Source organism: Pyrus communis, chromosome 10, assembly GCF_963583255.1.
Source record: "Pyrus communis chromosome 10, drPyrComm1.1, whole genome shotgun sequence".
In the NCBI taxonomy this organism is placed as follows: Eukaryota; Viridiplantae; Streptophyta; class Magnoliopsida; order Rosales; family Rosaceae; genus Pyrus; species Pyrus communis.
In genome coordinates this window covers 26,983,628-26,997,293 of record NC_084812.1, presented here as the reverse complement: position 1 = coordinate 26,997,293, position 13,666 = coordinate 26,983,628, and the positions used below count along the sequence as shown (strand labels likewise).

Below are 13,666 nucleotides of genomic sequence, written 5' to 3'. Positions count from 1 at the left end.
GATGAAAGAGCAAAGGCGGTCATCAAATCAGGTAACGAAGGGAGCACTGGAAGAAGTTCACTTGGCCAACACTTCACTGAAGAAGAAAAAGGGAAGCACCTTCAACTGGTCAAGAAGCAGCAAAAGGCAGAAGAGAGTTTGCAAGGAGGAATGAAGCTCAAGAAACTGGTGAGTCGTTGTGCCAAAGTTTTTGGCCATTTGGTCACAGTCAGGAGCGACCGAACACTTAGAGAACCCAGGAAGCTTGAGGCCGCGGTTCCTCGGTTAACTATGTAATATTGTAAGCAATGAGTTTCTTGCTTGTTTGTTTCTACGTATAAACTAAAACGCTTCAATTGCTTTGTATTCTCCTCGCGTATACAGTACTATATGTGTTCTATGTATTGTGTGAACATATATTCGATTGGATTCGAGTAATTTAATGCGATACTTACCAAGATATATTTAGTTTCAATTGTCCTTCTGCTATATATTTAACTGACAAGTCGAAATTCACATGCCCAGCTATTTGGACTATTAGATTAGAACTATTGTTGAAATCCTCTCATGCACTGTTTTCTATAACAACTCAAGAGCTCACCTGTTGAGATTTGAGAACACGACCTATTAATTACCTACACAAAACAAAATTAATGTGCTGGAAATCAAACTTTCCTAAATCAATGGGGCAGGGGGAGGATAAAACTCTCAACGTGTGACTTATTCCAATTTTATGAACTAAGTCGAGTTTAGCTCATAACATGTATTGATTACCATTTTTTTCAATCAACCGAGGAGAGGGTAATGTTTGCTAATAAAATTTCATGTCTTCTGGAGTTGTAGTTTCAGGGTAATGTTAGCTAGATGAACCAAATGAATAAGAATTTCCCCCTTAAAGTAATGATTTACTGATTAAAAACAAATGAACGCTTGGATTCCGTTTGAACTAAGTTATCTGAAACTACAGAACCCAGTCACTCAAACAGCTGAATGTTTAGTAAATTATTATACACAGATGAACGGCGGCGTGCAATCATGCCATCAATCCCTTCAATAAAAAGAATTAAAAGGACAAATAAGTAAAGAATTGAATGGCCTTGTTGACATTATGAATTGCTGAAAATTTTTCAGCTTCTCCTAAAGCAGAATTAGGTCTGCCCGGTTAATTTCTCTCAAGCATGTGCTTGTAATAAAAACTAACAAGTATATACAGAACTTCGAGTCAACATTGGTTTCAAGTGGACACTATGCCAATAGAGGCTCCATCAAAGGTTTACAGCGAGCAGTTTGGAGTTTCATGGTGTATGTGACTACCACAGAGACAAGTGCACATAACGCCGGAACAAGACCCAATCCAAATCTCGTGACTGAGATGTTGACATGATTTGAATGGTTTTCCTGTATGAACCTGTTACCTGCATATTAAAAGTTTTACATTGGGAACCAACTATTGCATACTATAGTACTCAAGTCATTTTCAGGGGAAATGGAAACAAGTATTGATGAGTTTTAGTACTATGGCGACCGAAGCTCAAACAAGAAAAGACAACACGAGAGTAACTAATTCCATTGTAGAGACCCTACATGAGTCTTCAACCCTTGTCATGACCACATGAACACCTTTCTCATGTGAGAAATTGTATAACCCGATAATGAAACAGAATCAAGCAGAAGTAAAAATACCCTGCCACCATGAAATAACAATAATGCACCGTAATGGGGACGGTGATACACAAGTACATTACGTTCAACACTGACAAAACTGAAACAAAGTTGCTCTAGTTGCTAGTAGTCCATGCAGGTAAAAAAAGATCCCATCACCCAAAACTCATTAAGCCCAACAAACTAAGAACCACAGAACCAACTTTATGAATCCAATATAATGACAGAAAAAAAAAATACATAACCAAACATGCAATAGATATAGCAAGATCCACAAAATTGTAACTTACTTTGATAGGACTGAAGAACAAATAAGGCAAGCCCACATGAGATTTTGTCCAAGAAGCTTAAAGATCCACATACAAATGCACATCCATTGAGATCTGTATCAATTAAAAAGCTTTGCATGCTTACTCCAGTAACCTGCCACATCAAAAGATGATTTAGACTGAATTTATAAGAAACTACTCGACTAAAATGGACTGATACTGCACGTATGTTTTAAAACCAGCAGCATCTCCATCAATAATAAGAACTCTTGTTTTCTTCACACACGATTCTATTCTCAAGCTTCAGACTGAGAAAGCAAAAAAATAGAGTGAAAGAAATGTCAATCCTTAAAGGTCATTTCAACATAAGGAACACGGGTCATACAGAGTTCTTCGTTGTCTCAAGTTTTTAAAACTGTACTACCACTTAGACATCTATCATCTTTTATGTTGTCAACAATTATTATGTGACAAAAATCAGCTGGCAGAGATATGACAGTGTCCACCTTTCTAAGGGCAATACATGCATGTACTTCTATATTCGTTTCAAGTGTTAACATAGTTCATATATCGTCTTGAACCAACTAAAACGGAGAGGGACATGGGGGAGTAGTGAAGAGGCTCCAATCAACCTATGGCAATTCCAGTAAGTGATTGACAACACCTCCGGTATCTCACTCAGCCACAGTGCCTCAACTAAAGTATCAATACGTATCAACTTTACTGACTAATTTCAAAATGCAACCAATTTACAATACACTTAAAATTTTCATGAAGGAAGTTCAAATCACCAAAGCATGACATCATACCATCATCAAAGCATTCGCTATGCCAATAAATATTGATATGAGGAACATGAAAGCACTCATGTTGCTAGGTAAAAATAGGATCCCTGCTCCGCAAAATATCCACATAATGGCTCCAGCAGAAAAGAAGGTCTTCAAGGAATGACCATTCCATGAAATCTCCTAGAATACTAAAGTTAAATGGTTAGGCACCAACACAACAAAGCGCATATGTCATATAAAAGATTTTATCAAACTGAGTTCGCAAGGGACCTGTAGTAGTACAGATACGAGGAAGCTGCTTATGTAGATAATCGCAGGAACCTATTCTCATCAATTAAAAGAGATAAATCAGTCTCTCATTCTTTGAAAAAAATAAAAAAATAAAAAAAAACGCTTCTGATGATGAAGGTGTGCATACCAGAGCTTTAGCTGATTGCGCCATTCGCAGATCATCTATAACATAGAATGCAAGATATGCCTGAGTAAACGAAAGCCGTCTAGGTTAAGAACTACAAAGGTTGACAACAAAATCTGGCAATTACTTCTATTATGGGAGAAAATATTGCAAGAGTGGTTTCCTAGGAAAATCAGTATGATAAGGGAGTTCTCAACTTGGATGCTCAACAAATCCGTTGGGACTCAGCTGTCCATTTCTTATTAGTTGCAGTTTGTTCTTTTCGTGATGGATAAAAATGATCACAAAGAGGGAGAAAAGTGTGCTGACCTGTGAAACATTGACCACTAGCCTGGTCAGCACATAAACAATAGCAACCTGATAATACAGAACTTTCTTAAACCAGTATGTCCATGAAATCCTTGAACTACTGTTTCCTTGTGCGCTGACTTTTAATCTGCATGTGTAATGCAGATTAACTATCTACAGTTGGAGGTTATCAGGTTTTACGAAATAATCACAGAACGATTAAGAAATGATACAGGAACATTTAAATCCAAGATCAAAAACCAAAAGAAGATACTTATGATGCAAGACTTTCTGATGAAGCTAGGAAAAGAACAGAGGAGAATGCTTCTAATAAATGCAAGGTGGGGAAAGAGCATAGGATGAAATAGAGAAAACAGGGACGTTAATTAGAACTACAAAACTATGGTAAGTCAAATCCATAGTCTTAATCAATTTCTATCATATTCCCAAAGTTTGAATAGAAATTATCATCATAATAAAATTTACATTAATATAACACCTACACAATATAGTAAAAACCTAAAGTTCTTTCAGACCCTAAATTAATGCAAATGATGGAAATAAATAAGTAACACTCTGCAGTCTGCACTAGCGCATATTGAAAACGATACAAATTCTTCTTGCAGCCCTCATAAAATGTGCATCTTATATTACGACAATGGTATAAGCATTCAAAGAATGAATCAAAAGTCAAAACTTAAGCATTTAAAGAACAAATCAAAAGTCAAAACTGAGAGAAAATTAGCAAACCTTGGCTCTTTTGTGCCGAGATGAAATATACCCACAAAGCAGCATCCTATGAAAATTGACAAATACGCAATCCAGCGGTACTGCTCATTTGTGAAAGTGATGTGATGGACATACTTGAACAGAAGATCTTAATAGATGGACCAGAACTGCTTAGAAAATAATCATACCTGAATTTCAATGTCGGCATGTGTATTTGCCCGAGTGACACCAAAGACAACAAAAGCAACTGCATACAGGCTGAGGTTGGCAACCTTTAAAAGGTTTAAAACATTTCGATCAATGCAAACACAAAACAAAATATGGAGCTGAATAATCAATTCAAAACTTAAAAGGGACGCTGCTAACCATAGTAAAAGCATTTCGACAGCTAGCTAGCACCACTCTGCTATTTGAATTCAGCGTAATGCAATTCAACATAGACCTTCAACAAAACAGTTATTCTTTGTAAGTGTTTAGATATTCCATAGGCCAAAAGAAAATGCCCTTTCATTTTCTTTTCCTCAAATAAGGAGGTTAGGGACAGGGTTCCAAGCTTACTGAATTTGAAAAAAAAATCCGTCTATTGACTCAATGCAATCATCAAAATAAATTTCTAAACCTCTCTAGTAGAGTTCATAGCCAAGGGCGACACATACATGATAGAAAATAAAATAAAAATAATGAGGTAAATAGAAAATTGAAATAGCAATGCCACCATTTCAAGTTTATCTCTACTAATTAATAAAACACTCATTGTCAACCAAAACCCTATGAAATTACCAGTTTAACCCTCTAATTAAAACAGAACATGAATAAGAAAATGGGGCAGAAATGTTTTACACAACCAAATTTTACTGTTTTTTTTCAAAGCCTCACCTACATGTAATCCTAACATATCTCTAATTATAAAAATTAAAAAAAACTTCCCACTCCCACATTCTCTATCACTCTCTTCCTCTCTCCTTCTATTTCAAAAACAAAAATAAAAAATTTTCTCACACACTTTGTGTGTGCCCATATGCTAGTATTTATTAGAAGAACACTAAAGGAGCATTTTTTATTTATTATTTTATTACAACAGAAAGAGTTTTGGTGAAGATTGTTCTTCCATTGGGTTTGTAGTTTTATTTTATCAGAAGGAGCTCATAGACTTTCACTTTAAAACTCACAAAGTACTTACATGTGTGAAACCTGAGTAGCAGCCCAACCAACGTTAAAGATGGCTGCAAATATACTGTAACCGACAGTTCGCAATGTTGATGAAGAGGTGCCAAAAATTTTACAAGGTATGCAAGCACCAAAAACGGAAGAAAAAGATATAGCAACCAAAACAGAGCCTGCAGCATGCCACAATTTGAAATGTCCAAACCGATCTATCTATCAAGTTGCAAACAGAAACAAATATTATTTACGGACCAAATAAAAAACCATGGTTGCAACTTGCAATTGCCAAAACTGAAAAGGAAACAGGAATTAAAAGGTTCACAATTATTAATTCATAATTTCTTTTTCTGGTCGGATATGATTTCAATCACTTGGATGGGTGGTTTTCTGGGCTTAGTCCCCCATCACTTATGTAACATTGACACTTCATTTATAACGTTGTCGATATGACACAACTCTAGATAAGTTATGGCTTCTAAATACAATACATACAAGTAAAATGTTGAAAGCAAGTTAGCACGTCTAAGGGAAATAGGCCATGTAGGTATGTGGACTTGTCAACATAAAGTTCCAAAAAAAATTATATTGGAACTTAAGCTATGTGATCCATCAAGCATGCTTTTCAGCATATACTAAGTCATTTATTGATGAATGTTGAAAATACGGATAGCAAGAAGCATCCATGTATGATACAATTATAATCAAGATACCAGTTCGCCAGCAAATATGGTTGCAAATCCATCAGCTATTTGACCAGAAAGCATAACAGTAGCAGCATCCCTGAACAGAAATAAAAATAATGAGAAAATAACAGTTAAGAAAGAGAAAAAGAAAAACATGTGGTACACCTTAAGAAAACATATCTTTAAGGATTGATGATACAAAACGCTGAAACTATGAGATGGTAATACAATAATGTTGAGAATAGAAAATCCCACAAGGGGAGTTCTTAGCCTTTGCATCACCATACATAAATTCTCACACCTCTCAACCACTTGCAAATTGGTTTTCGCATTGATGCCTCTTAACATTAACATAGTATGAGAGCAAACAATTCATCAACATTTTAGGCCTAGTTCAGCAACATGCAGTTTACGTCACCCAATATAACTAGTTTGCGTGCTTAACATTTTTCAGCCACGCATAAGGGGGCATGTTAATCAAATAAAGTCTCACTTCCAGAATTCTAAGCCTTGCATCCATTATGTAACAACTTGGATGCCCTAACTTCTAGAAATAACAACTTTGATTAAAACATGGATTAAATGATTTAAGCATAATTCAAGTTTTCATCATATTTGATACCAAGATTGTGCAACTTATTCAGATGATATTAGGACAATGACATAGTACAACCCTGAAAAGGTTAGCATAGCCTAACTGCCCTAATCAACCTGACAAGTCTCATTCGCTCCTATCTGTCAAATTTGTAGACTTCCCCTAAACTATCTAGATATTTTCTCTCATACTGCAAATTTGGCCCTACAGTTCCTTCCTACCACAGAAACCAATGCTTTGTGAACAGTGGATAATTATTTTTTCATACTCATTATTAAAGTGGACAACATTTAACATAACATGTTGCTAAGTCTTGAAAGCTTCACGCACCCCCAAACTCATCCACCATGATCTGTCTGTACGTATATATGTGTGTTGCATTTCAAAATAAGCAAGGGCGCATATGCCAATGCGCGTAAACAAACGTATAAGTGCAGATGTGGGTCGAGGTACAAAGAACTTGAAACTAAGGAAATCACTAGAATTTACCTTGGGGAAAGTCCAATATCTGTCAAGAACAGTAAGAGATATGTAAACCAACAGGAAGCAGTAATGTCATTAAGCATATGCCCCACACCGTAATAAGAGACGGTGCTTCTCCCAAGAGTAGTGAATGAATCAACATCATCAGTGGCATTAGCCATAAGGGAAATTTCAAATTAAAGAGAACCTGCAGAGCAAAAGAATTAAACTTGAGAAAATACAACTCTGAGTCTGAGGAGCTCAAACAAACTCTAAAATATTTGATTCTAGAATAGAGACAGACGAAACCAAAAATAGGCAAGAAAATCACAGGGGAAGGGGATAAAAGGAAACCTCTTGTATAAGAAGATGGGGTGCAGGAGGAATTGAATGGGAGGTTAAGAATTTTCATAATCTATTTGTGTTAGTAAAACCAACAATCGTATAAGTTATGGATTAATAATTCAACAGAGAAAAACGGAAAATGAAAGGGTTATTATATCCGTGAATTATGAATGATAGATTAGAGCTGCACCGAGAGAGAGAGAGAGAGAGAGAGAGAGAGAGCAGCAACAAGTAAGGAGGAAGAAGAAACCAACCTTCAGCTTTGATGCGGAAGCAGCGATGAAATGCAGCCCAACATATAAATGGGTCTTTGTCGTCGTCGTTCTCTCCCTCCCTCTCTCTGGGCAAAATCAGTTATCTGAACAAAGTAGAAGTAAAGCAAACCAAGTCGTCTTTGTCCTTGTTTCGTGTGCAACGAGAAGAGCACTAAAAAATTAATTTTGATATTATTTATTTTACTTTTTATTTTATTATTATTGTTAAAATTTTAAATTTTTAAATTTTTTTTTATTAACTCTCCTTTAATATTTAGCTGCCTTTCTTGGAACTCCCAACCATCAAGACTGCAAACAAATTGAAAAGTATGTAACTGTAAGTTTCTCTTTTCCAATAAGGATTAGATTCTTTCCCTTTCTCTTTTCGTCTTTTTTTATTTCATTCTCTCACATTCTTTTATTTATTTATTTTTTATGATAAAAAATTAATATAAAATGTTAACGTAATTTAACCATAACCGTTTAAATAAAAAAGAAAGGAGATAATCATACTCCTCTTTCCAATCAAACTAGAAAGCAGCAAACTTGGCGCAAAGAAAATTGAAAACGACTTTCACTTTATTTACCCGAAGACGTGTTGAAGAGAGAAGAATCTAGCTCATGACACTAGGCGTGGGTTTCGCCAACAATACAATACATATTGGCATATTGCTTGACAAAAGACAAATGCTGCCGTTTCCAAGTCCACCTAATTCCAACTAATTCCGAGCGTTGGGACCTACTGAAGCCAACACAACACACAAGATAATGAGAAAATTGGGGTAAAAATTAAAAATAAGAGAACTGTCACTCTGCTACCTTATCATTTTAATATAATTTTTTATAATATTAACATAAAAATTAATATTCAATTGTGAAATGATATAAAATTTATGAACAATTCCAATTTCAACTTGAGAGACTTTGTTTAGCTTTTCTCAAAAAATAAATGCCTCACACATACTGTACATCCCTAAAAATCTAATCTACTGGCTCCTGAGTCCTGACAGCGACAAGGTCCCAACTACCAGTCCTTCCCAAGATTTGAAGGTTGAGAGCATGTTGTTGCAACTGCCAGCAATCATAGTCAACCCAATTCCACTGGGAGGAGGGGGATTCTCTTTCTTTTTAATTTCTTTTTTATTTATTTTTGTTTGAATAATTACGATTTAATCACGTCAATATCTTATATTAATTTTTTTATAAAAATAATAAGATAAAAAATAATATATGAAAAAAAAAAAAAAGTAAGAAGATGGGAACAAGAGAAGAGAAAATCTTACACCATTCCGTTCTCTTCCATTCAAGATAGATAGCTATAGACAGCTAGATAGATATATTGGTCAACCCAACCAGTGGGTTTTTATTTTTGCCTTTTATTTTACAAGAGCTGAATTTCACACATTATCTTAACTTTCCAAGAACTTTTTTAATTTATGAGTCATGACCAAATGAAAATAGAACAGGATTAACAAAAGCACGTGAGAAATTATAAAGAGTGTGGGCTTATTATTTCTCATTGCAAATTTCTTTTTGGCATTGAAACATCTTATCCTTTGGGTCTCTATAATTAAAAGTCAGTTAATATCGTTTTTGAACTTTACTGTCACACATCAATGTTGTCCTTGAATAGCGATTCAATTAGGATAATGTTTGCATCCCTAAGAGGAATGCCATAAGGTATCATCGCCATATAAAATTCATAATTCCTCATCGAAAGTGTTATTAACATTTCAAAAATCTCATTCTACATTCCTCACAAGTATATATTTTTTCCAAATATAAAAAGTTTAGAGTGTGGAATGAGGAATTTGGAGTGCCAATAACAATTCTCATTCTCAATCTTTATTTTAAGATCATTCTTATAAAAATAATTTGAATCAGAGATCATTTAGTCGTCCAAATGTAGTTCATCATGAAAATGTTGCTTGGTACTCACACTGTTGATTTGTTCCATATATTTGAATAACTAAATGATTTCTTATTCGAATGATTTTTTTTATATAGGAATGATCTTCAAATCAAAATTGAGATTATGAATTTTATACGGTTATGATACCATATTTTCTTGTTATAAGTCGTCCTGGAAATTGGGATATATCATCATTTTCCTCTCTATAATTGAACATCAATCAATAACATCTCTAAAATTAACTACCACACATCAATATGTTTTTTGTCAGTCAAATCCGTCAAATTTTTTATTAATGTGCTAGTATGGCACTCATGTGGGGTCAATACACCCAAATATTTGGCGCAGAGAAAAATTAGGGTTGATTGAATTTCACACCCTTCAAGTTTTAAGTGATTTAAGTTCTAATTTTATCATGTTGCACTTTAAGATGTTGAAATTGTATTAATTTGTGCATTTGGTCTCATTTATTGTATGATAATATGCTACATGAATGATATGATGACCTTGAGCCCCTTTATATGTGTTGACGTGTAAGTCGCATTTGCATCAAATTTAAAAGGAAAAAAAATTCATCAGTTTAATGATGGATTAGACATTCAAAGAAACAAAATTCGTAAATTGATACAATTCCAAAACCTCATAAGGCAATGTGAGAAACTCATGGTGCATTTTGAACCCCACTTTATAAATGTATTAGCCCTAAAACTAAAAGGAAAACAAATAAATTTAAACATTAAAAACCATAATCAAAAGGTTTAGGTGTCATATTAAAAAGGTAGAAGCAGCTCCACCCTTTAGGGCAATAATTGTCCAAACAATAGGCGATTATTGCCGTAGAGAGTAATAATTGCCTAAGTGAGTATTTGACTAATCAGGGATAACCGTTTGAGTGAGTATTTGACTAGTCAAGGATATGTGAACAACAAACTATGCCCTTGTGGGTTTTATTAAGAAGTCAGATTCTGATTTTACGATTGTTGCAGTTTATGTCGACGACTTGAATCTCATCGAAACTCCTAAAGAGCTCGAGAGAACTGGCGCACACCTGAAGTTGGAATTTGAGACGAAAGATCTAGGAAAGATTCAACACTGTCTCAATCTCGACATAAAGCACCATTCAGATGGAATCTTAGTACATCAATCAAACTACACCCATAAGGTGTAGTGCCGCTTTAACGAGGATAAAGCAAGGCCTTCGAGTACTCATATGGTCGTTCAATCGCTGGATGCAAAACGAGATCCCTTCCATCCGAATGAGGATGATGAAGAGATTTTGGAGCCTAAAGTTCCTTATCTAATTGCGATAGGTGCTTTATTGTACTTAGCTCAATGAACTAGACCCGGTATCTCTTTTGCTATTAATTTTTGGGCAAGAAACAGTAATGCACCAACACGTAGATACTGGATTGGAGTTGAAGACATCTTCTGTTAACTTAAAGGTACTATGGATCTGGATTTGTTCTACCTCTATGGATCCTCGAGTGATGTCGCACCCCCTTATCTCAAGTCAATTCTCGTCTTGTTGGTTATACTGACGCAAGATACTTAGCTGATCCGCACAAGGCGTGTTCCCAAACGGGTTATGTCTTTACCGTTGGAGGCACCCCAATCTCTTGGAAGTCAACTAAACAGACCTTAGTTGCCATTTTGTCTAATCATGCTGAAATTCTCGCCTTACATAAAGCAAATCGGGAATGCTTTTGGTTGAGAGCAGTTGTGGGCCATATTCAAGGCTTCTACGATCTTTACCCCGTCGTTGACGTCCCGATGACGATCTATGAAGACAATGCAGCATGCATTGAACAACTCAAGAAGGGTTACATCGAGGGAGACAACACCAAACACATTGCGCTAAAGTTCTTCTTCTCACATCAACAACAATAAGAGCATCAGAATATTAAAGTCAACCAAATATGTTCACAAGACAATTTGGCGAACCTCTTCACCAAATCACTACTAAAGATGACGTTTCAGAAGCTTATTCAAGGAATTGGTATGCATAAACTTTATGAGTTGTAACATTGCTAGTTCTCTTTGGAATTGTGTCAAACTTAGGGAGTGTATTCTGAAGTATACTTGCTTGATCTTAATGTACTCTTTTCCCTACGATTAGCAGCATTTTTCCCACTGAGTTTTTGCTACCTAACGAGGTTTTGGCGAGGCACCCACCTTAGGTTGATCATATCCCTAATGACGTCCCGTAGACGTTTCATTTAACTTTCATTACTCACACATTTTTCCTTAGACTATGGATTTTGTCCTTAATTGGGTTTTTACCATAGCCTAAGGGTTTTTTGTGAGACTTATTTCCTTATGCAAGTTCCTACCTTATTTGAGAATTTAGATTTGATTCTAGTTATTCTTCCCTATTAGGACTTGTATTCCTTGGAAGAGAAGATTTTCTTCTCTCTCTTATTACTATAAATAAAGGCACTGTGTAGGGGGAATAACACATCCTCTACACAACCCTACAAACACATCTCTCTCTATATTTTCTCTGTGCCGTTGGCCCCCTCTTCTTGTCAATTAAATATAGGCCACAACACTAAGTACATTCCCACCTCGTAAAATAAACTATCCAGTAATTAGTATTAAAAATTATATATTAAAAAATAATAAATTAGTAAAAAAATGATACAATTTTAGTATTAAGTATCTATTTCTTTTTTCTAAAACCACTTCCTCTCTCTCGAAACATCTTTTTCTTCCTCTTTTTCTCTGTCTCATCCCTCCCCTCTCCTTCTTCTTTTTCTTCGTCTCACGCTTTCCCCTCCCCTCTCCCTCTCATCCCACTCTCTCCATCCCCTCTCTCTCCTCTCACGACCCAAAGAGTAGTATTATGTGTCTCATCTCTATTAGAAAGATAGTACAAATAATAATACAAATAAATAGTAAGAATATCATTTTTCACCCCAAAACCCTCATTCCATACCCCCAAGAATGCAGCACAAAAAATGGATGAGGCGGACACCAAGGTATAGCCACCAAGCATGATTGGCTTGGGATTGCTGTGAAGCCTCTGCTCCAGCTCGCCGTCTCCATCTTAGCCCTCATCGACTGAAGCGCTTGCACTCCCTCGATACCCATATTTTCAAGGGAGTTTTAATGAAAAGTCCACGGTACTGTTCACTTTAACGAAAAACCACATTTTTACACTAAAAAGTCAATCTTGATACTATTCACTTTACCCTTTATTTTGCCCTTATCATTAAAACTCAAAGTTTTCAAGTCATTTTCATTAGTTTTCCTTATTTTCAATTGGGGGATTTGGGGGGTTGGGTTTCATAGCAATTTGAATGTGGCTAACGTCAGAGTGCACTTGGGCACTGGGTCAGGCAAGGAATGTGATTGAGCAGTCCAGCTTACCTGGGTCTAGCAATTGGGCCATTTTTTGGTAAGGGGGATAGAGCAATGTTTCTTCTCCTTTTTTAGAATAATAATTGCCCTGGCATTTGGGCTGGCTAACGAGGAGTTGGGTTGCCTAGCCGCAGAGACACAGCGAGAGGGTGTGATAGGGTGTGGGGTGGCTGAGGGCAGCCATGCCAAATCGGGTCCAAATAGAAGACCGGACATTCTGCACAAACCAAAATAGAAGTCGGACATGTGTTGTTTTGTACCTAAAAACAAAAACAAGTAGCCTTAAGCATAATAATTATAATATATTTTGACAAGGGAATACAGAGACATCCTTCACTCACCAGCAAACCTGCTTTGCCATCATCCTTCATTTACCTGCAAAACAACACAACCAGATACTTCAAGTTAACTTCATCTTATCAAGAATTGAGTGGAAAATAAACATTCACTAAAGAATAGTAGACAACCAAACAATACAAAGACATTCACTAGATTACAAATTTAGGGAGTGAAAGGAAGTAAGGCAAGGCCTTACTCGGACCCGACAAAGACAAAAGTAAAGGGTTATTATTATTATTATTTTTTTTTTTTGAGTAACACGTAAAGGGTTCAGGATATAGAAAAGACACAACAAAGTCAAAAGTAAAAGACTTTTTAGCAAAAATGATCGATGAGATTTACATAACACATCACTTTGGTCCCTGAGATTGAAAATCAATAGAAATGGTCCCTGAGATTGTCCACCCTCCATTATTTTGGTT

The 13,666-nt window shown here is 35.8% G+C and overlaps 1 protein-coding gene across 1 annotated transcript; it reads right to left on the bottom strand.

Moving 5' to 3' along the window:
- Nucleotides 1–871: 871 nt before the first annotated feature.
- On the bottom strand, nt 872–7,767 carry LOC137747643 (uncharacterized). Its single transcript, XM_068487787.1, has 13 exons — nt 7,634–7,767; nt 7,062–7,242; nt 6,005–6,074; nt 5,311–5,507; nt 4,497–4,572; nt 4,319–4,402; nt 4,152–4,231; nt 3,423–3,549; nt 3,117–3,176; nt 2,969–3,019; nt 2,720–2,878; nt 1,932–2,064; nt 872–1,394 (listed from the first exon to the last, which is right to left on the bottom strand). Exons 2-13 carry the CDS (start codon nt 7,214–7,216, stop codon nt 1,225–1,227), a joined length of 1,362 nt encoding a protein of 453 aa, XP_068343888.1. The 5' UTR covers nt 7,217–7,242; nt 7,634–7,767; the 3' UTR covers nt 872–1,224.
- Between the last annotated feature and the right edge of the window lie 5,899 nt (nt 7,768–13,666).

Excerpts from the sequence above, each read along its gene's own strand:
- LOC137747643 (XM_068487787.1), bottom strand. The coding sequence starts at position 7,216 with ATGGCTAATGCCACTGATGATGTTGATTCATTCACTACTCTTGGGAGA. Across the intron at positions 6,075-7,061 it reads GATATTGGACTTTCCCCAAG|GGATGCTGCTACTGTTATGC; the intron begins GTAAATTCTAGT and ends ATTTCTGTTCAG. Across the intron at positions 3,177-3,422 it reads TAGTGGTCAATGTTTCACAG|GCATATCTTGCATTCTATGT; the intron begins GTCAGCACACTT and ends TCGTTTACTCAG.